We start from the raw sequence: 27,001 nt of genomic DNA, 5'->3' as shown, positions 1-27,001 counted from the left end.
TTAATGTTTTATTTATTTTTGAGACAGAGAGAGAAAGAGCATGAGCAGGGGAGGGGCAGAGAGGGGAGACACAGAATCCGAAGCAGGCTCCAGGCTCTGAGCTGTCAGCACAGAGCCCAACACGGGGCTCGAATTCACGAACCGCGAGATCATGGCCTGAGCCGAAGTCAGACGCTTAACTGACTTGAGCCACCCAGGCGCCCCTGGAGGAAACAAGATTTTGCACAGGAAAAAAAAAAAAAAATCTCCCCCCCAAACTGCAATTTTTACCCTCAGAGTGAGAAAAGAAGCTGTGATATTCGTAATGCAAAGACAGGGGTTGTATAGGAAAGGGTCATTCCAAAGGTAAAATGTAACTCTTGAAATTAAAAATGTGATAGGTCGGAAAAACCCCAATTGCAGTGTTAGAAAATGAAGTTGAAGAAATTGTACAGAATATAAAGCAAACATATAAAGAAATAGAAAATAAAGGGGTAGGTGCAAAATTAAAAGATCAGGACATGCAGTGAATAAATAATAGCAGTAGGAACAAGAACAGAGATAATGTAGGGAGGAAATCAGGTGTCTGAAGAACTGTATTAAAGAACTATAGAGAGCATGATGGGGTCACTCATGTTAAGCAATGATGTCGGGAATCAGGAAGACAGCCAAAGGTGATGAGCTGAGGATAGACAGCACCAGGACATGCTGGTGGTACCAAGAATCAATAATTAGCAAAGCCAAGAGATGGTGGAAGAACCAAGAACTGATGATCACTAGAACCAGAAGAGGCCTGGAAAGGCTAAAAAGACTGATTATACTCCTTTAAAAAGGGAAAACTTCTGCAGCAAACTGTCAGATTCTCCAGATTTGGACTCTTCCTTGCCTGACCACATTTGAAAGGCAATGGGCCCATTGGTCTCTGAATGTAACAAAGACCCTCCTTGGCTTTGCATATAAGAAGCAGGAAGTGACTCGGAGGGGCTGGGTCCACATCTCAACTGTGCGCTCACGGACTGACTGCATTTGGTTCATTAATTTCTCACCCTCATTGCATCTTGTTTGTTGTGTGATTTTGTATCGTACCTTGTCCCATGTGGCATGTATGGAGCCAAATTAAATGCATAGTGAAATGTCATTGAGTTTGGAGTCCTGAACCTGTTACAATTGTGCAAATCCTGCTTTATAATGAATAAAGCTAACAGTAGGGAAAGACACAACTCATGTGTATGTGGCTTTATAGCACGCTCAGGACAAGAAGTAAATGTGATATGAGTCTCCAGGTGGAAGGATCCTACTGAGTACTGAGCCCAGAGGATAAAAATAGAGCCAGCCAGTCACCACACCATAACATCTCAGGACACTGACGACAAAGAGAAGTTCTTGAGAACCTTCAGAAAGAGAAACAGGCTTCATTTGAAAGAGCAGGACTCAAAATAACACTGAACTTCTCAATGACAACACTGCAGGTAGAAGAAAAGAGAGCAGTAATTTCAAATTTCCAAGGGAGTTGATTTTTCACTCTACAGTTCCATGTATGGTCAAGCTGTTAATTAAGTGCAATGAATTTTCACAATTTAAATGTGCAAGGTAATGCTCCACCAAGAAAGAGAAAAACATGGCTTTAGTAAACAGAGATTCCCAGCATGAGAGAGGAACAGAGAGATCCCAGGTGACAGCTCTGTGGTAGGGCTAGAGAATCATTAATCCAGATTGGAGAGGATCTGGTGGGATTTATTCAAGGAGGTGAAACTGGTCAACTACCTCATATGTTTGAATGTGCTGAGAAAGTTACACCTTAGGTCAAAGTCTAGGGCTGAATTGTTGGTAAGTACACAGAAAATTAAGCAATGAACCGCCATGACAATTACTAGAACAATTTGGCCCTTACTGAATATATATTTATAACTCTGATTAAAAATCAAAGCTCAGTTTTTAGAAATTGGTGTTAAGAATTGGGATGTTTTTGGCAGAGAGAGATAATGATCATAGTATCACATTTGAAGGGATCCTTATTATACCCAGCCTTTCAGCAAGAACTTGGAGGCAGGTTTCTGTTTGAGATTAAAAAGTTCTTTCTGATCTTCTTTCCTGCAATATAATGTGGATGCCTTTAGAAATAATGAACTCCCTGTCACGGTAAGTATCCAAGCAGGGACTGCCTTACTAGCTCTGGATGAGGCAGAATATTTTTACTACCAAGGGGGACCAGTAACTTCTAAGATTCTTTCCACTTTTAAATGTGGCATTTCCAGTGTGAATGGTTGATAAGAGCATATTTCAGAAAGCCTAACAGCCAAGATGTTGCAAACCCATTGCCAAGCTTTTCTTTCTCAGGCACTACCCTGAGCCTGTCATTTGCCTGCAGTCTCTGAGCCAGACGGCAAAGCCCCAGTCACATAAAAATGGAACACTTTGTTCACCCTGACTCCTGATTCCATGTCTGTGTCAGCCCTTCCTTATCCCCAGGGATGTGGCCTACACTCAGGCAGGCTACAACCTATGGAGCTAGTTTCACAGTTTTCCTGTGACCACGGGTTCAGCCCAGAGATGTTCCTGTGTGAAATCCCCCAAGACTCCAGGTTATTCTCAGAGCTTAGTCCCTACCAGGCTAAGTCCAAGGACCTCAGCCCAGCTCCATACTGAACCGGAAGTCTCACATAGGCCTCTAAGTAAGCTAAGAGCTTAAGTAAATCTACAGCTTGTATGGACCAGTAATGAGCCAAGAGAGAATCAGTCTAAGAAAGCATCCGCAAGAGTCACCAAAACAATCACCTCACTGTGCTCTCCTCACCCCGTGTGCACTTTCTTTATGCCTAACTGAAACTGTCTCCCTCTCAGGAACAATGTGGCAGGCACTACTTCATGCCCTACATCCTTTCTTCCAGTTGTGCCTCCCTGGCCTCTTTTCATTGACCAGTTATTAAAACCTAGAAAAAATGGAAGTGCTAGATGTAAGGAGTCCAGGGCAGGGGATTCCTCAGTCATTATTAGTGACTGATCAGTCACTTTCTTGTTATAATTTGTGATTTACATTACATTTGTTCCAAGGAGATTCCCTAGATAAGCAAAAGCCGGTAACTGGGAGCAGATTGTTCATGTTTACTTGTTTCATGCATGTTAAAAATAATCTTTTGGAAAACGTGTCAAATGTGATAGTCTTTACAAAGAACGACGGTAACGTTCTCTATTTGCTCACCATTTAGCACTTTTTCCTTCCTTTGCCCTATTCTAATTAACTTGGCTTCACCAATCTGACCAGTGATCAGTACTTCTATGATATGTAAAATACTTGTTTCCTAGTGGAATTTGGGGTCTCTATGAAAATGAATATTTTTTTAAGCATGACTCAAGTAAGAAGTTTGAGCTTAAAGCCTCCTGTATTTAAAATCAGACATTAATATTAGAATGAACCTGCAGAGGGGTTCTGTGTGACCTCTAAAGCCAATTTCTGTCTTCAGGAAATATTATGGAGAAAAGATTGGAATCTACTTTGCGTGGCTGGGATATTACACTCAGATGCTCCTCCTGGCAGCGGTAGTGGGAGTGGCTTGCTTTCTCTATGGATATGTTAATCAGAACAACTGTACATGGAGGTAAGTCGTGTTTATTCCTCGTTACCATGCCGAAAAGTTGATTGTACATAAAATTAGTTTCAGGGTCTTAGACTGTTTTGGTAAAAGAAAACTCCTCACAGAGCACTTACTGCCTTGGATGATCTATCCCTTTTGTCCTGAGCATAATAACGAAGTGAAGTGGAAATTTTTTTTTTTTTTTTTTTTTTTTTAGATAATGCAGCCCAGTTTCTGACAGGAATATTACCCTTAGGAAACATTCCAATTTTTTTAAGACAATACTTTGTTTGAAAAAGAGAGGCGGTCTAGAAGGAGAATTGTCCTTGAACTTCTGGCCCCCAGAGGAATGCTTCACTCAGCCCTACAGATTGTGAGCCAAGAGCAGCTTTGATTTCTTCAGGGTTTCAATAGCAAAACTTGATAAAATTGGTGTTTTTGTGCTTTTTTAGAAATAACTTTTTAATATATATTAGGAAATAGATGCTTAAAAATTCAAGTAAACAGTACTTTTGTTTCTGTTTTAGTTTTTGAAAATTAGCCCTTACAGTGTTATGGAAAAAAAATAAGTGATAAACAATTAGTTTATGCTTGATGTTAGAATTAAAATACCAGCTGCACTGTTTAAAGGGAAATGGATGCCAGAACACTGAGTATCACCATTACTATTCTGAATTGTGTCATTATTCCTCTGCTTTTGGTAGTCTCAACCTTTAGAAGGGATGCAGCACTGAACCAGGCATTTTCTTGTGTTCACCTGGCCTCTCTCCAGCTCTGACAGCCAGATCAAAATTTCTGGGCACCAGCAGTGAGCTAGCTGATGACCAGATTTTTCTAGCCCCAAGCATATCAGCCTGGCTCCCGAGGCAGGAAGCTTACATGGCAGCTCTTATGTATAGGCATAATTATCCATTCTATTTAACAGCGAATTCTGAGCGTTTTGTACCTATTATGGCTTCTTAACTAGAAAGCTGCAGATGGTCTTTGAAGTACTCTTATCTCTTCACTGAAAATAAGAGTTCAGGGCCAAAGGCTGAATTTTGATACCTTGTGCCTAAATTTGTCTTTGACTTCTCCATTGTTTTATATACTGTTCCAACCACAAAAAAAAAAAAAAAAAAAAAGCCATCTCAAAAATATACTTTCAAAGTGCAAGAGTAGCATTTTTACAAGGTTCTTGCATTGTGGCTGTTCTCATTACAATTCATTTTATAAAATCACCCTGACAGTCACACCATGTGTTCCTTACAGTTTCACACAGTTGAACTTACAGAAATCCAGGGGAGGGTCTTGGGGATAACTCCCTGTGCTCAGAATTATTGGGGCTTTAATTACTTACATGAAATATTTTTAAAGTATTTTAAGTATATGCATTTAAATATTTTCAGTTAAGTTTATTGCATGCTGAGTAGATTCCCAGGAATGGAAAATGTATTGAAGGTATAAGGAATAATGATCTCTTACCAGTTTAAGAAAAAGAATGTTACTGTTACCCAAGCAAAGTGCTTCCTTTGACTGCAGTCCCTCCCTTTGCACTTTGCAAATAAGAACTACCCTAAATTTTGATTTTTATCATTCCTTTACATAGACTGTATATTCTTTATCACATATATTTGTCTCCCTACCAAATATATTTCTGTGTGCTTTTGAAAATATGTATGCGTAAGTGGAGGACACTATAGGTATTTCCTCTTGTATAAAAGGTCTGTTTGAACTTTATGTCCCCTTTAAACATAACAGCTTTATTGCGATAGAATTCACATACCGTAAAGTGCACCCTTTCAAAGTGTACAGTGGTGTTAAGTACATTCACAGAGTTGTGCACCTATCCCCACTCTCTAATTGTGCAACATTCTCATCACACCCAAAGGAAATCAGTACCCATTAACAGTCACTCCCTAACCCCCTTTCTCTCAGCCCTTGGCAACCACTAATCTACTCTCTGTCTCTGTGGACGTGCTTATTCTGGACATTTCATCTACGTGGAGCCATACAGTAGGTAGCCTTTTGTGACTGTCTTCTTTCATTTAGCGTACGCTTTTTAAGGTTTATTCATGTTGTAGCTTCGATCAGTGCTTCATTCCACTTTGTGGTCAAATATGCCATTGTGTGGATCATACCATATTGTTTACCCATTCACCCATGTCGGTTTAGGTTGTTTCCACTTTTTGGCTATTATTACTAATTCTGGTGTGGTCATTCATGTACAAGTTGTTGTAGAAGAATATGTTCTCAGTTCCTTTGAGAATACATTTTTAAAGAAATGGAATTGCTGCAACAATGCACAGGAACTCTATGTTTAACATTTTGAGGAGCTGCCAAAATATTTTTTGAGGTGACTGCACCATTGTACATGTGCAATAGCAGTTTATGAGGATTCCAATTTCTCCACGTCCTCATCAACACTTGTTTCTGCTGGGTTTTAAAAATGCATATGTATTAGTCATCCTGGTGGGTATGACATGGTTGGTCATTATGGGTTTGTTCATGTCTCCCTAATGCCTTCTGATGTTGAGCATCTTTTCATGTGCGTATCTGCCACTTGTATATCTTTGGAGAAACGTCTCTTCCTCCTCTGCTTCTCTTAGTTGTGTTGTCTTTTTATTGTCTGTTTTTAACTGTTCCTTATCCTGGATAAAAATCCCTTATCAAATATATTCAAATGTTTTCTCCCATTCTGTGGATCGCCTTTTTCACTTGCTTGGTGGTGTCCTTCGAAGCACAACCGTTTTTAATTTCAGTGAGTTTAGTTTACCTAATATTTTGTTCCCTTACTGTTTGTGCTTTTGGTGTCATATCTTAGAAAGCTTTTGTAATCCAAATTCATGAGGATTTTGTGTTTATCATCTATAAGTTTTATAGATTTAGGTCTAGGATTCATTTTTTCTGGGTGTATATCCAGGTGTCCCAGCACCATTTTTAAAAAGACTGTTCTTTTCCTATTGGATTGTCTTGGCTCCATTGTCAAAAAACCAATTGGCTATAAGTGTAAGAGTTTATGGACACTCAATTCTTTTCCATTGATCTCTATGTCTGTGTGATCTGTATTTTTGCAAATACACACGAGATCGATTACTGTAGCTTTGTTAGTAAGTTTTGAAATTGAAAACTTTTTTTTTCTTTTTCAAGATTGTTTTGGCCATTCTGGATCCCTTACATTCCATGTTCATTTTAGGATCAGCTTGTCCATTTTTTAAAAACAAGAATTGCATTAAATTATTTTTAATTCTATTAACAAACTGTTTTGTATTTTTCAGTGTATAAGTTTCACACTTCATTTCTCAGGTTTATTCTAAATATTTTATTCTTTTTTGATGCTATTACAAATGAAATTGTTTCCTTAATTTTTGGATTACTCATTGCTAGTGTATAGAAATATAATTGGTTTTTGTATATTGATTTTGTGTCCTGTAACCTCGATGGGCTGGCTTATTAATTTTAATAGTTCTTTGGTACATTTCTTAGAATTTTAATACACACTATATGTCATCTGGAATTGAAATAGTTTAACTTATTTCTTTCTAGTCTGGAGGCTTTTAGTTTATTTTCCTTGTGTAGTTGCCATGATTAGATTCGCCAGTACAATGTTCATCTTAAAAGGAAAGCATTCAGTCTTTCACAGTAAGGATGACACTTGCTGTGGGTTTTTCATGAATGTTCTTCATCTAGTTGAGGATGCCTCGTTTTTCTTGTTATTCTGTTAAAACGGTGTATTAAATGAGTTGATTTTCATGTGTTGAACTATCCTTGCATTTTGGGATACATCTCACTTGATCACAATCCTTTTTATATGTTACTGGCTTTGATTTGCTAGTATTTTTTTGAGGATTTTTGCATTTTTATTCATACGAGATAATAGTCTATAGTTTTCCTGGGATGTCTTGGTGTGGCTTTGACATCAGTGTAATTTTGGTCTCACAAAATGAATTGGGAAGTGTTCCCACCTCTTTATTTTTAGAAGGGTTTGTGAAGCATTGGTGTCAGTTTTCTATAAATTGTTGATAGAATTAGTGAAGCTGTGTGGGGCTAGGCATTTCTTCACTGGAAGTTTTTGTTGTTGTTCTTTTAAACTACTAATTTAATCTCTTTACTTTCTCTTGATCCATTCAGACTTTCTGTTTCTTCTTTTCTTCTTGAGTCAGCTTCAATTATTTATGTCTTCCTAGGAATTTATTGTTTCATCTAGATTAATTTGTTAGCATATAATCACTCATAGTATTCCCTTATAATCTTTTTTACTTTTTTAAGGTCAATATTAATGTCTCTCCTTTCACTTTCACTTCTGAATTTGAAACTTTTTTCTTTTTCCTGATTAGTCTAGCTAAAGATTTGTCAGTTTTGTTGATCTTTTCAAAGAACCAACTTTTGTTGATTTTTCTGTTGTTTTTCTATTCTCTTTTTTTGCCTTTTGTTGGAATGTTTAATTCATTTAAATTTAATGTAATCTTTAATAAAATTGGATTCACATCTATTTTGCTATTTTCTATTTGTCTCAGGTCTTTTCTTCCCTATTTCTTTATCACTATCTTTTTTTGTGTAAAATAGATATTTTCTAGTATACCATTTTCATTCCTATTTGTTGTTTCTTTTACTCTTTTGTTGTGATTGTTATTTTCTTAAGTGGTTGACCTGAAGATTATAATTAATATCTTGTTGTAAAGCAATTTCATTCAGTTTTAATGCCAGTTTATTTTCAGTAGTATGCAGAAACTTTGCTTTGGTATGGGTCCTTTCCCTCCTCACTCTTTTGCGCTATTATTCTCATACAAATTACATCTTTTATGCATTATAAGCCCATCAACATAGTTTTATAATTAATGTTTAATGCAATTGTCTTTTACATCAGATAGGAGAAAATGATTACATGCAAAAATATATTTATGCTGTGTTATTTGCCTGTGTAGTTACCTCTGTCAGTGCTCTTTATTTCCCAGGTGAGTTTGAGTTACTGTCTAGTAATTTTTATTTGAGCCTGAAGGACTTTCCTGAGTAGTTCTTGTGGAGCACATTAGCTTGCAACATGTTCTTTCAGGTTTTGTTTATTGAGGAATGTCTTAATTTCTCCTTCATTTTTTGAAGAATAGTTTTGCTAGATATAGAATACTTTGTGGACAGTCTTTCAGCACTTTGAGTATAACACCCCACTGCCTTCTAGACTTTATGGTTTCCAATAAGAAGTCAACTGTTTATCTTACTCAGGACCCCTTTGTACATGCAGAATCACTTTTCTCTTTCTGCTGTCAAAATTCTCTTTGTTCTCCTCTTTGGACACCTTGAGTCTGATGTGCGTATGTTTGGATATCTTTGAGTTTATCCTACTTGGAGTTTGCTGAGCTTCCTGGATGTACAAATTAACGTTTTCATCAAATTTGGGAAATTTTCAGTTGTTATTTCTTCAGATATTCTTTCTAACTCCTTTCTTTCTTTTCCTTCCCTTCCCTTCTGGGACTCCCATTATGTGTATATTGGTATTGTTGATGGTGTCCTGTCTCTGAGTCTGGGTTCATTTTTCTTCATTCCTGTTTCTTTCTGTTACTCAGACTGAATAATCTCAGTAGACCTAGTTTTGAATTAGCTGTGTTTTTTTTTTTTTTTCTACCAGTCATCTGCAGAGGAACCTCTCCAGTGAACTTTTCATTTTAATTATACTTTTGTATCTCTAGAATTTCTACTTGGTTCTTTTTAACAACTTTATTGATATTCTCTGCATGGTACAATGTTCACATAGTTAATTCTTTAGCAGAGTTCCTATCAGTTCTTTGAACATACGTTTAATTGCTTATTTTAAGTTTTTTGTCCAATAAGTCCAACTTCTGGATTTCCTCAAGGACAGTTTCTATTGACTCCTTTTTGCCCCCGTGTTACGACCAAAATTTTCTGTTTCTTTGTGTATCTCGTCATTTTTTTGTGGAAAACTGGGCATTTTAAATTTTATAATGTGGCAGATCTAGAAATCCTATTTTCCCCTCTCTTCGCAGTTGTTGCTTCTATTGTCATCACTGTCACTGTTGCTGTTCACTTAAGTTACTTTCCTGGACAAATTCTGTAAAGTCTTCATTCTTTGTTGTGTATGGCCATGAAGTCTGTATTCAATAAGCTTAGTTGTCAGCTAAGGGATAGTGATTCCTTTAAATGCTGGGAACCAGTCATTTGAGCCTTTGCCAGGTGACTCTGTGTATGTCTGTGGGGAATGCCCCCAGCACTTTAGTGGGCAGTTTGCACTTCTTCCTTAGCCTTTATTTCCTGCTTAAGCAGAACCTCAAAGCCAACCAGAGAGGAGGGATTAAGGTTTTCTCAGGTCTTTCCTGGCCACCTGCATGGTCCTACATGTGCACATGGCCTTCTACCATCCTAGGAATTTGTTAGAACTTTTTGAAATCTCCCATGGATACCTCATTTCCCAATTTTTCCTTTTAGGTTTTTTGGTGGGCACCTTGTTAGCCCTTACTGGTGTTGCTGTCTTGGGCAGCTGTAATGTTAAATAATTTGTGCTAATGCTTTCAACAGACCCTCTGGGGATAGGATTGCTGGCACAGTAGGAGCTCTGAGACAGGTCAAAAATGACAAATCCTGAGAATGGAGTTTTTGAAGGGAGCTTCCAGACTCATCAAATAGTGACAATTCTCTGGGGATGGGTTTTTGGTAGCTTCAGATCACTTCTGCCTGCTTCAGTGGCTGCTATGCTACCATGGTCATGGGGCTATTGTCTAATAACACCACCGTTAGGCCAAGGATATGGGGATGGGGATAGGTCAAGTAAAAAGGTGACAAAGCTCACTATTTTTATGGAGATTTAGCTGTTTTTACTCCTCAGATTTCTGTAAGCCCTTGTTTAATTTCCAGAGTTCTGCAGAGGTTACTTTTGACAAATTTTGCCAGTGTTCTCATTGTGTTTATGAAGGAGCAGGTTTTCCAAGATCTTTATTCAGATATCCTAGAAGTGTTTTCCCTGCCCATTTGTTTTTAACTGAGTTATTTGCAAGGCTACCAAATTCTGCAACTCCAGTCCCATTCACATAGGAGTCCATCTTAATGACTTCTCCTAAGGTCAACCTACAACCTTACAACCTAACAACCTGTTGTAAGCTTGTTAGTTTTTTTTCTTATTTGTAGGAATTATTTAAATACTCTAGTGAAGAGTCCTTTGTCATTTTTATGTGTTGCAAAACTTCTACCACTTTGTGGCTGTTTTTTTCTTCTCATCCATTATCCATTAACGGTCTTTTAATGAAATTCTCACTTTTACATGACTTTGAACCTATCACAACTTTGAATATATCAGTATTTTCCTTTATGATTTATACTTTGTGGTTTCTCATTAGTGAAATTTCTTACTCCAACTCCTTTTTTTTTTCTTTTTTAACAAGTCCTACTGCTACATTCCTGTTTTCTACTTGGAGTTGATTTATATGTGATAGGATTTAGGAGTTCAGTTTCACATTTTTCTATATAGATATTGGATTGCAGCAGCCCCATTTGTTGAAATGTCACTTCTCACCTTACTGGTTTGCTGGACCAGCTTTGCCCTAAGTCAGTTTCTGAATATGTAGAAGATTGTTTATGAATTCTATTTTTTTTTCTTGCTCAGCTTTTCTTAACTTATGTCAGTAGCACTTTGTTCATTAGGAATGTCTTGACTGTTCTGAGCCTTTTGCCCTTCTATTGAATTTATGGCTCAAATGGGGGACGAATAACATCTTCAGATATTGAGTCTTCCAAATTATGAACATGATGATGTGTCCATTTATATAGATCTTTTTCGTTCAGAACAGTTTTATCATTTTCCCCCTATAAATCTTATACATCTTGAATTTGATTTATTCCTAGGCTCTTTATTTTTTTAAGCTGTTTAAAGATGGTATTTAAAACGGTTAAGTCCTTATTGCTGCAGATCTCTAGGGACTTAATTCCTTTTACTGGCCCTATGTACATTTTGAATACCGATTCTGTGTCCAGCATCTTATCTTTGGTTTTCTTGACTTACTGTGCTGGCAAGGCCCTAACTGAAAAGAAGTAGTGATAACGGGACACTTCATCCTGATCTAAAGGAAATACTTTTAGCATTGTACCATTAAGTATAATGGGTTTTTTTATAGGTTTTATGTAGCAGCCTTTATTAGATTAGTGAAGTTCAATTCTTTTCCTAGTTTTATGAGAATTTAGTTTTCTTATCACAAATGGATGTTTGATTTTATGCTGCTAGAAAGGAAGTCATATTTATTAACATTTTTAAAAATTTTATTTTTCTCTTTTCTTTAGCAAAGAAGTTTGTCATCCTGATATTGGTGGCAAGATCATCATGTGTCCTCAGTGTGATAGGCTTTGTCCATTCTGGAAACTCAATATTACTTGCGAGTCCTCAAAGGTAATTTTTGTTATTCCAAACATTTGTAACTAATGAAAGATTTTTTTTTCTTCTAATAATTTTAGCATGGTCTGGAATTATTTTATTTCTCTGTGAAATTCAGAAAGGTAATATTCAGCTAAACCTCCAAACATTCTGAAAGGTAGATATGTAATGCATGTGTTTATTCCTCTTTTACAAATAGTAAATTGAGATTAAAAGCCTTATCTAAAATCTTCAGGCAGGTCAGTGAGGAGCTGTGGCATTGAAACTGTTAGAGTATTTGAAGTAATCAAAGCAGAAACCTCAAACCCACCTTACCTCATGAGTACTGTTCAATAGGTTTACTTATTGTAAATATCTTCCTTAATTCAAATAAGTAGAAACCTGAAATTTGTACTAGTGTTTTCCCACTTTCAAAATGTACTGAAACTAGCTTGTTTTTTTTGTTTTGTTTTGTTTTTAAACCTGCTTATCAGATTTAGGCCTTATCTATGAATATGCATAAGAAAGGCTTTGTATATAAATGAGAACAGATATTCACTTTGTCCCAAAACATTCCCACAAAACGCAAATGGTTCCCTTAAGCATGCAGATGATCTTGAGCTATAGGACTTCTTAAAATCCAAGAGGCTTAGGACAAGTATTGAGACTGGAGGTAGCTTAAGGAAAGGCATGCCTGAAACTCTAGCTGGGAAGAAAGATGGTCATCTTGCTTTGGAGAATTTTCCTGACAACTTTGACCTACTGTTCTCCCATGTTGTGATCTTTTCTCTATCCCCTTGTTCCACCATGAAAGCTTAGGAATCTTTAAATGATGTTAAAATATTCTGACCTACTCCATCTAAGTCTTATTGTAACTAAGTATGTTCCTATTATAATGTCACTTTAAATTTTATATTTTACAAAATTCTTGAACTTATATGATCACTTTTTTTATGTTATCACTTTTGACACAGTAACCCTGTGAGATAGGCAGAACAGTTATTACATCCATTTTACAGATTAAAACACTGAGGATCTGAGAGATTAAATGATTTGCTCAAGTTACCTAGCAGTAACTACCTAGCAGATGACAAAGCCAGAAATTGACAGCAAATCTGCGTTTCTTGCCATTACTGTGTTCTTCACCAGCTGACGGTAGTACCAACCACTTCACTCACAAATTGAGCGCTATGTTTGAAAAAAATGTTCTGCTACTTAATTAAGATGATTGCAGGGTATTGTCGACACATGGATTTTTACACTTAACTTATGAATTAAAATAGATTTCAGTGCCTCTCCCCTAGAAACCAATGCAAGTCTAGACTATAAAAATCTGCCCTAGATCACACAAAGTAAGACTTAAAGGTAGCAGGAGGGAAGCTGCCTTCTGGCGATGTTGACTCATAAAGGTCACTAGTTAGTGCATATCCTTGGACACTGGATTTAAGGCAAATGCCAGTGATAATACCAGAAGCTAACTATACTCCACAGAGTACAATTGGAAATTCCATTTTCCTTAAGAAATTCTCTTTCACTCACCACACCCCCATCTCTTCTCTCAGTTGTTCTTTTCCACCAACCCATCCTTAATTAAGGACATGACTTTCAAATCTGTCCCTGTGCACAGTTTTTTCCATTGTTTTGGAAAAAATGAATCTTTCATTCTATCCCAATTTCCTGAAGAATCCTTGTTAGAGTGACTTACAAAGGGAAGGAAACACATAAAAGAATATAAGTTAAAAGGATTACATTTTTAAATTGTTAAAAAGGAGAAGAAAAGAGGAGCTTTTCATGCTTCTCTGTTGGCTGATTCAATCATCTATCTCATCATTCATACACTTATTTATGTATTCATTTCTACCTCTTTCTTTTGGAAAGAGCTGGAGTATTCACTAATTAACATGAATGCTAAAAGGGTTAATAGATTAGAAAAAGGAAATTAGGATCAAGAAAGTGAGGGAAAAGTTATGGAAGTAATCAAGATTAATGTTTTTGTGATTGAGCATTAAATAAGGCTCTTAGCTTTTTGGCTGGCAAGATAAAAGGGAAATGTAACTTAAAATATTTTTTTTATAAAATACAGTTATAAAATTTTGATTTTGTTCCTTAGCAGGAAGAAAGCATAACAAATGGTCACTTTTCTAGATTTTCGTTGGTTCTTCTGCTTAAAATGGTCATGCCCTGCATTATGTAACCATCTCTTCCCTTCCCTCTTCCATGTGGCTTAAGCAGCATGCTGACTGGGGCTACTCAACACAGCTTTCCTTCTCTGTGCCATGCTGGCAAGTAAGCTAAGCTAAACTTTTTGCCGAGAAGGCCCCTTGCTTACCTCCTCCTCTGATTCCTGCCTATGGGGCAAATAGGCCAGTCATCTTATTTTTTCTGCTGGGTCCTTGATCCTCACAAATATGGCAAAAAATGGTAACTTAATGCAGGCCACCTAATTCCCTCTCATAACAGTACAAAGCACATCTCTTATCTTGAGCTGGGCGACTGGAGTGAACTCGGCATAAGCCATAAACCAGCTTTTTCTTGCTGCTTCTTTCTTTCTTTCTTTCTTTCTTTCTTTCTTTCTTTCTTTCTCTTCTTTTCTTTCTTTTCTTTCTTTTTTTTTTTCTTTTGTCTCTCACTGACAAATAAGCTTCCACTGGCTTTTTCTCAGCATACTAGGACAAAGAATTCACAGGTAGGATTTTTTCTTTCTGGAGTAGGTAGTTAGAGGTGTCAAGGCAAGTAGGGAGGTATCAGATAGAAGCTTGCAATGATTCCTAAAAGAGTAGGGTTTAACAGAATCTGCAGTAATAGCCCTATAACACACAGAATAGTTTTGCATAAGATTTTTCTTATAATAATTTTCGCTGCGGGTAAGGCATAACATTAAATGACAATTTTGGTTCCATAAGAGTCAAAACTGAAAGATTTGAAATACTGATCCATCATGGAATGCCAGGACCAGGAGAATAGGCAGAGAGGGGTGTTCCCCAAATGGCTGCTCTTTTATTAATTCTGTCTTCCTTGAGCTGATTTTTGGGAGGAACCATTGGGTAACAGACAGTCCAGGATTATGCTTTCTGATCAGGGTCCAGATAGAGTATTGAGGGGCATTTGTATGCTTTGGAAAACACATGTACAAGATGATGGTTAGGTGGATATTCTTTTGAAAATAACATAATATTTTGACATAGATGAACATTTACCCACTTGACATCATTATATAAAGGGCAACCAAAAAAGTTATTTAGAGTTTTCCTTAGAAGCAACTTTGAATTTTCTTTGGCAATTGAAGAGTTTGGGTTTTTGTTTTTTGTTTTTTGTTTTTTTTTTTTATCCCATAGCTTCATTTTCTATGCAGTCTTCTTTACTCTATGATCTATTGTAAAGTTGACATTCTGCACATTTGCCACTTTTTCCAGTACGTTTATACTTTATATAGAGAGTTTTTAGGAGATGTAAAAATGTTCGCTAGTGAAAAATTAGTAACTAATTGAAGGATTTTCCAATAATCCATATAGGGAGTATTTAAATACTAGCAAAAAAAGGAAAAAAAAAGAAATTTAGCAGAATGAGTGAATAAAGCCTTCTTTGTGTAGGTGTATCATCTATTCATTCATGGTTGTCGTACCCACTGTAATGTCAGCAAAAGCCCCTGTGCATCCTTAATCTAATGGAAACCTCTGTCATTGATGGTAGAAAGCCATAATTGGGTTTGGGGAAGCAGAGCTGTCCTTGGGCAGAGCTGTCTCAGAATAAACCCCAGCAGTGTGCTTTTCTCAACAAGAAAAGCAAGAATTCAGTAACTTACCCTCTGACCAGGATGAGATGATGATAAGATGCAAATTGTAAATCTAAAAGTTGCTTTGAGTTCACTGTATTTTTAGAGCTATCCTACTTCAAGTTCACTATGACAGCTTATCGGGAGAGGCCATTATTCAGAAGTCTGATAGAGACTTTAAATGAAGTGGAATCTTAGCAGCTATGCCAATTTCTTTATCATGATGGGGAAAGATTCCATTGGAAAATGCACTGTGATAAATGCAGCAAAGGCTGTTTGCTCTCAAAACAATAAGAAATCCCATCTGTAAGTGTATAGTAGTATCTGCTTTAAAAGAAATTCAGACTAGAGAATACACAAAGCATTACGTATTTGCTGAATTCTAGTGAGTAGAAAACATGATTAATTTATATGTCGTTATTGTATTTTCCAGAAATTGTGCATCTTTGACAGTTTTGGAACCCTAGTGTTTGCAGTATTTATGGGAGTATGGGGTAAGTTATTTTCCTTTTTTTTTTTTTTTTTCCAGTTTACTTTTATATCTTAACATTAAAAAAAACAAACCTGGGGGCGCCTGGGTGGCGCAGTCGGTTAAGCGTCCGACTTCAGCCAGGTCACGATCTCGCGGTCCGTGAGTTCGAGCCCCGCGTCAGGCTCTGGGCTGATGGCTCAGAGCCTGGAGCCTGTTTCCGATTCTGTGTCTCCCTCTCTCTCTGCCCCTCCCCCGTTCATGCTCTGTCTCTCTCTGTCCCAAAAATAAATAAACGTGGAAAAAAAAAAATTTAAAAAAATAAAATAAAATAAATAAATAAATAAATAAAAAAAACAAACCTGAGATCGTATAGGCATCTAATTTAATAGCATTTCACAGTTTTATATAAGCTATCAAAGTAACCTACTTTTAGGACCTTGGATTCCCCAAGCTTCAGCTCCCTTAGAGCTCCATTTACAACTCTAAAGACCAATGTATGAATTACTGCATAAAAAACTACTTGAAAATATGGTTACTTAAAACACACATTTATTATTTCTCATGATTCTCTACATCAGCTGGGGTGTTCTCCAGTCACATGCTGGCTCAGCTGATATCTGCAGTAAGCTAGCAGCTCCGCTGGGGTAGATGGTCTGGCAGTCGCCAGTCTGGTTTGGTCTATGGGGCTCAGCTGGGCTGGCTAGTCTTGATCTACATGGTGTCTCATCCTCCAGTGAGGGTTCTTCACATGGTGGTTTTAGGGTACCAAAGAGAAGCAAGAGAGGGCAAACCCCAATACACAGACATTTTTTGAGTCTGTTGATGCATCAAGTTTGTGAATGTCCCATCAGCCAAAGTAGGTCATGGCCAAGCCAACAACAATGTGAGGAGGTCAGAGGACTGACTGTCCAAGGACTTGGATACAGGGAGACATGGTTCATTGGGAGCTATTATTGTAATAGTCCCCATAGCTGTGATCCACCCTGACTTTCATGGGGTTGGGGTTTTGGGGGAAGCCACAACACAGAGATTACAGGTAAGCTTTCTTCTTTATACTCTTTTATATGAGTGAGTATTTAATAAGTATATGTTACTATTATAATAGTAAATAATAATAATAAACTATTTAATAAATATAGTCCTAAAGAATATAATTCTTCTGTAGGTGCTTAACACTATAGTTGTATTATTTACTTTGAATAGCATCATTAATATAATGAGGCAATTACCATTTTCTTTAAATGCAGACATTTAAATGTTTAATTGACATAAATGTTCTACCATAGAAGAAAAAAATTCCATTTTCACAGACAAATGTGCTTCCAGTTTTATTGTGTAAGTCAAGGGGGAGCTAGAGCTCAGGTTATATAGATAGCTGGGAGAGGAACATGACTCGGGTCTCTTAGTCTTGAGAAGACGACACGTGAACACATGCAGCTCACGAAACAGTTCTTCCTCAGTGTCCTCGAGAGCGTTTCGCTTTCACAGTGGTTATGCCTATTAGAAGTCACCAAATGGATCCCAGAACAGATGATCCAATAGTTCCGGGCACTGTTTACAGATTAGTTGCCGCTCCTGGGGAAAGTAAACTATAAGATGGCCAAACTTACCTACAAAGTTATTGTCCTGCAGACATTTACCTATGTTTTGGCTACAGACCAAACACTAGCTAATATTTGACACATAGAATAAAGATCAAATTTGTGCATTAAGATCCTCTTTACCCCTCCATTGTAAAATATATTTCTTTTGGGGCACCTGGATGGCTCAGTTGGTTAAGCGTCTGACTTCGGCTCAGGTCATGATCTCGTGGTCTGTGAGTTGGAGCCATGCGTCAGGCTCTATGCTGGCAGCTTGGAGCCTGGAGCCTGCTTCAGACTCTGTGTCTCAGTTTCTCAGCCTCTCCCTGCTCACGCTCTGTCTCTCTCTCCCTCTCTCTCAAAAATAAATAAATGCTAAAAAAATAAGTTTTTTTAAATATGTCACTTTTATCCTCCCCCTAGTAAGAGCAGAGGTACCGAACACCTGGGTGATGGTCCTTTTAACAAACCAGCACTGATTTGTAAAGTATAAAATTCTGACACATCTGTTGAACTCCATATATATCCTAATGCATGTTGACAGCCCTAATTTAGAAATACATTGTAAATAAAGCAAAAATTTATAAATTAATCTTGGCACTGCAAAGATAAACCTCAAATTTCCTAGCTGACTTTGCTTTCTGTGACCATCAACTCCACCATGTTTGTAGAACTGACTTAAGCATATTCAGCTGACTTTATTTCATCAGATTTTAGGATGCAGAAAACATTTCAACACTGCTTGTAGCAGCATATGTGCATCTTTAAGGATGTGTATGTATGATGAAGTCTTTATTTTTAAAGTGTATCATATTGCTTTTCCTGTTACCTCTGCCCTTATGATAACCGCTGCTGTGAACCTTGTTACGGGAAATCAGAAATTGCAGAACCAAAGAGGCAGGAGGACCATGTGAAGTCTTTTATATCACTACCATTCATATTCCTCTAGCATCTCTTGTGTGCCCAGGTCTATTAGAGTATTGTTAGTAGTTTTGGCTCCCTCAGAATTCTAAAAGTTGAGGGCTGTAAGCCTTTTGTAGTAAATGTAGCACCAATCATATACTTACCTGAAAAACGTCCACCCTTTTAGGCCAAGCCAGCCCACCCGTTCATACTGACTTGGAGTCCTAAACCCATGGCGGAAGTACCAGTTGCTAACATATCCGCTCCTCCTCATTCCTTATTGCTCCTTACCTCCTTCCAATGGATTCTCCCTGGCTCCAGGCTCTTGGCTGCATGGCTGCATGGCTGCAGTTTTTAATTTTCACCTTGGAGTCTTGGGCTGGGCCTAGTGATGTCCAGAAAAACACCAGACACTTGGCTTATGGGGGGGCTGGGGAGTCAGGAAGGCATTATCCTCACCTGCTACACTTGGGGATCAGGAAACAGCTATAGCCAGTTAGTTCGAGAACTCACTCTACTGTTCCCACTGCATCCACACCAGCACAATAATGCCGCTCCTGCAGCCATCTCTGCCTCCATTCAACTCTGTTTCAGATTTAAGTGACACATAAATGCATCTGATGGGCATTTTATAAAATATCAGGAACCCCAGCTGCAAGAAAGTCTGAAGCCATGTGGTTTTTAATCTAGTCTTAGTTAGGAAGTTGGAATAGAGGCTGAGCAAAGCTCATCTATCTTACTACCTTTGTGAGTAAAGAGGTCTAACTCATTTCAAGGCCTCATAAAATATCCCTGCTCTCCAGCAGTAAACGTCTAGTGACTAGAACACTACCACGTGCTACAGTGTACCCCTTGTCCTTGGACACCGCTGGATGGCACCACCAGTGCTGTATATGGCTCTCTTCTTCATGTGATGCATACTTTCTTTAGATGTAGTAATACCTTGATTAAGAGGACAAGCTGTTCTTGCTTCCCAAGGTCCTAGGCAGCCTTCCCTCTTCTCCATTACATGTTGATGTAAGAGCCCTTGTCTCTCTAATCAATAAGTGCCTCATGGTGTGTGGTTTGCCAGAGAACATAGGTGCAGTGCTCCCTGCCAGAGGAAGAGCGATCCAAAGACATAGGACAGGAAATTCCTTTCTGACATCATGCACAGTCACCCGAGGCCCTGGTGCTCTGGGCTCCCCAGCAATGTGCATCGGCAGTGCTGTGGCCCATGAGCAGTCTAAAACCTTGAGTGGTTATTATACGTTACCAATGTCTCCATGGGCCCTGAGAACTAATGCCCAAGGGTTTTGTAGACTTCACCCTCCAATGTCCCGCCTAGCTAAGGAGCAGGCAGCTTGAGGCAATACCACATGGTGAGGAAGCAGAGCTTGGGTTCTGGAGCCAAGAATGCCTGGGTTTGATTCCTGCCTCCAAAACTGTAACCTCGGGCAAGTATTTTAACCTTTCTGTGCCTCTCTCTCTTTGTGTCTAAAATGAGGAGAGTGATAGTTACCGTAGAGGAGTGTGAGGGCTTTTACCTATGTCATTAAGTTCATAACAGCCCTGTGAGGTGGGTCTTCTTGCCCCCCATTTTACAGAAATGGAAGGGGTGGGGCTCAGAAAGTTGGAACATTTTGACCAGGAGTCACACATCTGATAATTGTCAGAACCAGAATTTGAACTTGATTCCAACATCTGGGTTATTTCTACTCTCACTCATTGTACTGGAAAATTAGTAAAGTTAAAACAAACACCGCTGGGAAGTGAGTGCTTTCCCGATTTCAGTTGTCTTCACCACTGGGGAGTGCTCAGTTCATGCCACTAGCAGCCACTTCCCAGGGTCTCCTTCTTTATCTCTGGCTGCCCACCTGAGATCTGCAGGATGTCAGGCCAGCTTCTCTCTGCTCTCCACTCTGGCGATTCTCAACTCTGACTGATGTTAGACCTTTGAGACAAAACAAAACACAATGTTCATGCCCCTATTCTAGTCCAATATAATCAGAAACTCAGGGATGGTGCCTGGGCTCACTGTTGTTTTTTTTTAAAGCTCCCAAATGCTTCTCATGTGCAGCCAGGATGAGACCCACCCCTCTACACCTCATTTAGTGATCTCATCCATGCCTGGCCTCAGTTACTACTATAAAAAGTATCCGGTTCAGGGGCACCTGTGTGGCTCAGTCAGTTAAGCATCCGACTCTTGATTTCAGCTCAGGTCATGATCCCATGGTTCATGAGTTTGAGTCCTTCATCAGGCTCTGCGCTGACAGTGTGGAGTCTGCTTACGAGTCTCTCTTTCTCTCTCCCTCTCCCTCTCCCTGCTCACGTTCTCTCTCTTTCAAAATAAATAAACTTAAAAAAAAAAGTTCCTGGCATACCTTAGATCTTTCTCCCAAGTTGTAGACTTTTACATACCTACTAGACATCTTTTCTGTGGCCCAGAGGCACCTGGTTAGAACCAAACTTGTTGCCTTCTTGGACTCACTCCTCTTATAGCCCTTCGCATTGTGGGGTATGGTGCTAGAATTTAGGACATTGCCCAAGCCAGAAACATGGCTGGCATCCTAGACCTCTTCCTTCCCTTTACATACCTGCATCTTTCCAACCATTCTTCCTGCCAAATGTGCTGTCTTCTCTCACCTCCCCACCTAAGCAATCAGGTCTCCCTGCCTCTAGTCTCCAGACCACCTGCAATATCCCCTCTTCCTTTAAGTTACAACCTGAACTTCTTTCAAGGCATAGAGTCCTTTGTGATGTGCCCCGGCGATCTCTCCACTGGCTGCCCCAACCTTCCTCATTATACCTTGCACTCACTTCCAGATATTTGCAGTTGCTGGAAAGTATCTGAGTCTCTGGCTTCCTTGCCTGTGCATGCACAGCTCCCAGGGGAGATGACTTTAATATCCAACCTTCACCTGATCGAATCCAAGTCGGTCATCTCAGAGTGGCTGTAGTGGCCCCTTCTCTGGGAGAGCCTCGGCTACTCGATGGTCACTCACCCAGAGCCACCTGTGCTTTTATCCTGACTCCCCCCCCCCCACTAGTCTCTGATAACTATCATTTCACCATCATTCCTACACACCTAGGAGCTCCTTGAAGCACGGCCTGTGTCTTCTTTCTCTTTATTCTCCACACATAAAAATACTTGTGTGTGGAACAGTGGTAAATCCAGTATTTCTATATAGGAAGAGCTTAGGGGTACCAGTCTGATTGAAAGAAGGACACCTGGGTGGCTCAGTCGGTTGAGTGTCTTGACTTCGGCTCAGGTCATGATCTCATGGTTCATGAGTTCGAGCCCCGCATCGGGCTCTGTGCTGACAGCTGAGAGCCTGGAACCTGCTTCTGATTCTGTGTCTCCCTCTCTCTCTGCCCCTCCCCTGTTTCTCTCTCTCTCTCTCTCTCTCTCTCTCTCTCTCTCTCTCTCAAAGAATAAATAAACATTAAAAAAAATTTTATAAGAAAGAAGGGTCTGTGGGATTTACCCTGAAACTGTATTTTCAATCAACATTTAATGTTGTTTTTATTTAGTATTTTAAGTTTCAGGTCTTAAAAGATAGTAAAGAGTTCTAAAAATTATTTCATATTTCACACAAGATTGAGAAAAGCATCATTTTTGTGTATTTAAGAATATTGTTTTAATCCGGGGTGGCTTGGGTGGTGGTAAATAGAGATTTAGGGACTACTAAAGTTTCCCCCCCCACCAGGCTCTTAGGAAAGAAAAGAGGGAAAGGGATGTAGGGAAGAACAGGCTGAAGGATGGATGGACCATAAACTGTTTTTGAATTATGGCAGTTATTTGTGTTTTTTACTTGGCAACAACATGCTGGTAGCAGATGTTCTAGCGTTAGACACAGTCACGTGCCTTCTGACCATCGTGTTGTTGTTACCTTTCTGGTGGCTATAGTCTGTTTTCACAAGCTGAGTAAATTATCAACATCATCTTTAAAAAAAAAAGTAACTTGTTTTTCTCTTCTAAATCATAGTATCACCTACTAGATTAGGTTTTATTGACCGTGTACAAAAGTGTTATGAGTAATTACAATGATTAATAATTCAGGACAGCTTTGTTGACGGTCCCCATGCTCCTGTTCTCTCTCTGTTAGTAACCTTGTTTCTGGAGTTTTGGAAGCGGCGCCAGGCAGAACTGGAGTACGAATGGGACACTGTTGAGTTACAGCAGGAGGAGCAAGCCCGGCCAGAATATGAGGCCCGGTGCACTCACGTGGTGATCAATGAGATCACTCAGGTAAAGTGGACGTTAGGTCGATGCACTCTAGCCTGTTTATTACAGCAGTTCTCAGCTTTGGTGGCATATTGTAATCACCTGGGTACCTTAAAAAATACCGATGCCCGGAACCTATCACTGCGTGCCCTGATGGTACTTGGTGGCCTGGGGTGTGTTCCAGGCACAGGGATTTTTTTAAAGCTTCCCTGGTGATTCTAATGTGCAGCCAAGCCAAAGAAGTATCGCTTAGAACAGTGGACATGGGAGATAAATGTGACCCTTCTTTGTTGTTACCTTTCCCGTGGCTATAGTCTGTTTCCACAAGTTGAGTAAGTTATCAACATCCTCTTTAAAAAAAAAAAAAAGTAACTTGTTTTTCTCTTTTAAATCGTAGTATCACCTACTAGATTAGGTTTTATTGACCTAATCTAAAGTAAAAGTGGGGGGAAAAAATTAGACCCTGACTTAAAATGTAGAAGAAAAGATGCATTGGTTTGTGTCCTTTCATTCCGGTAAAAAATGCAGAAAAGAAAAATCAGACTCCATGAGCTCCTTGTATAGGGAAGGATGCATTGGATTTTTTGGTTGATTCTCAGTTTTTCACATGCACCTTCATTATTACAGCCCCTTTTTCATCCTAGACCAGCCACCCTTTGTGCTGCACTAAAGCCTCAGCCACTGCTCCACCTTCTGGTTGGGACGCACACGAGACTGTGCGGCTGTCATCCTCAAGTTGTAGAAAGACTAGAGGAAGAAGGGAAACAGTTGTTGAAGTCCAACTATGTTTAGGCCTGTGCTAGGCATTTTATATAACTGGAAAGGTAAATTCCTTCTGCTACTGCAAAAATAAAAATAAAACAAAGCTATACCTCTCGGTAGAAACATTCCAAAGCCAGTGAAAGATAATTTTTGGGTCATCTGCATTAGTGCTCTTTTCCATCAACACAGAAAATTTAGAGCTGATTGTTCTTGCAGTCATCAGCATAAGGACAGTCAGTTCTGAGTACGAATAATTCTTGGAAAGAAAATGCTTTTAACAAGAGCATCTGAAAATGTCCCCAAGTATAGATTTTATAAATTGAATCAGAGATTTACAGAAGGCCGACACTAAAAAGGACTGGAGGGAGCAGTTCAACCTCCTCATTTTATAAATGGAAAAAAAATGAGGTTCAGTTATCAACAGAAGGTGACGTTTGTCTTTTACAACATAACAAGCTTCCAGCGATTCCCATTTTGTATAGTTCTCACTGTTTACTATGGAAGAGGATGGGGTCAAACCATGCGCTGTCGAAGGACAGCACATTCAGAAATGAAGGCAGAAACTTACATAAAATTAGATGTTGCAAACACCTTTTAAATAGTAGGGTAGAAAAAGCTTATAATATTGGCAACAGAAAAGGTGCTGAAGAAAGACAATTTGGTAATTTAAAATTGCCAACGAATAAGTTAAATTTCCGTTGAAACATAGCTTGTTAAAAAATTAAAGATGAAGGTTCATTTTTCTTTATCTTTTTTCCTCATTTTACTTTCATTGCTAATGCATACTCAATTAGGCTGTAGTGTGGTAATGAAGTCTTGGGAATGAGACTGCAAATCTAAACAGCAAGTTACTAGCCGAATGATCTTCGACAAATTATTTAACTTCTCTGTGCCATAACTTCCTCTGTAAAACGGGATTGATAGAGTTGCTTCCTCACACGGTTGTGGTTAGGATTAACTGAGTTAATGTGCAGAACCTACTTAGAATAGTACCTGGCCTAGAGTAAATGTAAGTATTTGTGGCTACTATTATACTATAGCTACTCTTACAATCCAGATAAATCTTGAGAAGTACTGATCTCCAGTCTTAAAAATTAAATATATTCTTATGAGTTATGGAAACTCTTAAAATTCATAGCTATGCCAAATCAATATATAAAGCTCAACCAAGAAACACATAATAGGTACCTAGTATTTGCAGACACCGTGGAACTCACTGTCCTGCGTGGGCTCTGTGCCGTCATTGCCACCATTTCTAGAATCTGAGACAAGCTCAGGAATGTAGTTTACAGCTTAGCGTTGTCAGATAGACTCCTGAGCTGAGATCACAGCAGACAAACGGTTCATTGTTCATGCTCACATTTTCAAAAACCATTAAAATGAGCACGTACTTGTTATGTGTATGTTTGAAATCAACAACAACAACAAAATGCAGTTATGAGTAAGGAGGCTGTTTGAAAACTAATTTTTACAAAAATTAAGCTTAGGATTTAGAGACCAATCAGGACAGAAATCATTTCACCAGAGTATACCTTTGATTGACTAAACTTTTTTTTTTTTTTTTTTTTAGGAAGAAGAGCGTGTGCCCTTCACTACCTGGGGAAAATGTATCCGTATAACCCTCTGTGCAAGTGCTGTCTTATTCTGGGTAAATCAGTCACAGACTTTTTAATATCTAATTTTAAATATCCTGGAAACTGAAGGCACACTGGAAACTAGTAGTCTGATAGAAGTGTTTCCAGAGAACCACTCAGCCACCATGTGGAACAACTCTCAATATCTATCTGTTCACAGTGGTTCTTTCAGTTCCTTCCACCTCATGTGTTTAGATCAGATCAATGGTTCTGGATTTTCCATTTTCTGCTGAAGAGACCAAATGGGAGGCATTAAGAATTCTAAAATTTTCCAACAGTAATAGCTAAAATAAAATGTCTAGGGATAGCCTTAAAAGGATAATAGGAATTATCAGAGAAAACGTAAAAACTACTGAAAGATACAAAAGAAGACTTAAACAAATTATTGTAGATGAAAAGATAATATGCCTAGATTATCAGGACTTTTGAAATTAATTTGGGGTTTATTATTAATAAAGTCATATTAGTAATATAATAATTAGTAATATATCAAGAATTTTATTGGCTCAAAAATAGCCGAATTAGAAAATAGGACATGAAGCCCAGATATGGGACCTCCTATCATTAACAATACACAAGAAGGGAGGCATTATAAATCAGTGGGATAAGTAAAGATTATTTAATAAATGGTGACGGAACACTTGTTAGCTACTTGGGAGAGAAAGATGGAAACCATACTATTAACATATATTGTAATTCCAGAAACAATCAAAAGATAACACCATAAACTAGAAATAAATATTGGTGAATATGTAATCTCTAGATATAAAAAGACTTTCTAAACATAACAGCAATGGAAGAAGTTTCAGAGGAAAATATTTAAAGATTTCCACACATCCGGGCATCTTGGTGGCTCAGTCAGTTAAGCATCCTATTTTGGCTCAGGTCATGATCTCATGGTCCATGAGTTTGAGCCCCATATTCAGGCACTGTGCTGACAGCCTGCTTCTGATTCTCTCCCTCTCTCTCTGCCTCTCTCCCACTTGCACTTGCTCTCTCTCTCAAAAAAATAAATAAATAAACATAAAAAAAAAAAAAAACCTTTAAAGATTTCCACACATCAGAAGTGTTCTAAGCTTAAAACAACAGAAGAAATTTTTGTTAACCAATAGGGCAAAGGTTTACTACATTCAATACATAAGAAGTCCAGATCACTTGTAAGATAACACCAAAGATCTCAAGAGCTAAGGAGGCAGAGAACATGAATACCCTTTCACAAAAGAAAAAACACCCTGGCAACTGTCAAGCCTCAATCCTAATTAAATCAGTGCACACTAAAATGAGATACAGTGTTTCACCTATCAGGTGATAAGGCTCAGTGGTTGTGAGGATGAAGTGCAGTCATCAGCTGCTCTCATACCTAAGCTATGAAAATTTTAAGCTGCTTCTGGCCTTCTTAGCAGTATGACAGTAAGTATCAAGAGTCAAAAATATTCATGTGCTTTAATCCACAATTCAGCATGTAAAAATTTTTAATCAGGAACTCTTTCAAAATGGTAAAAGTTAGTAAAGATTAGTTACATACAGATTTATTACTCTCTCTATATATATTTATTTATATACATTATTATCCAGTAAAATCTTGGACTACGAGTAACTTGTTCTGCAAGTGTTCCACAAGATGAGCATACATTTCTAACTTGATAAATGAGGGCTGTCTTGCATTGTGAGTAGAACGTGATGCCAAACATCACATGATCACAACTGAGCCAATGGTTCTTGAAATTCGCTTCGATATGCAAGTGCTTTGAATTACAGGCACGTTTCTGGAACAAACTATGCTCTCAGACC

At 38.4% G+C, this 27,001-nt stretch overlaps 1 protein-coding gene across 2 annotated transcripts in view; it reads left to right on the top strand.

Moving 5' to 3' along the window:
- The window catches only part of ANO6 (anoctamin 6), a 199,765-nt gene that overhangs the window by 137,979 nt on the left and 34,785 nt on the right, over positions 1-27,001 (top strand). For both annotated transcript variants that reach the window (XM_086713599.1, XM_086713600.1), the window contains 5 exons: positions 3,441-3,575; positions 11,811-11,916; positions 16,086-16,146; positions 22,696-22,838; positions 25,147-25,224. In XM_086713599.1, the coding sequence (XP_086569725.1) occupies positions 3,441-3,575; positions 11,811-11,916; positions 16,086-16,146; positions 22,696-22,838; positions 25,147-25,224 (523 nt within the window). The remainder of the gene's footprint in view (positions 1-3,440; positions 3,576-11,810; positions 11,917-16,085; positions 16,147-22,695; positions 22,839-25,146; positions 25,225-27,001) is intronic.

The sequence above is a fragment of the Puma concolor genome, chromosome B4 (assembly GCF_028749965.1).
Source record: "Puma concolor isolate L17-30 chromosome B4, mPumCon1.1.hap2, whole genome shotgun sequence".
In the NCBI taxonomy this organism is placed as follows: Eukaryota; Metazoa; Chordata; class Mammalia; order Carnivora; family Felidae; genus Puma; species Puma concolor.
The sequence above is the reverse complement of the archived record's forward strand: the minus strand, read 5'-3'. Positions and strand labels throughout refer to the sequence as shown.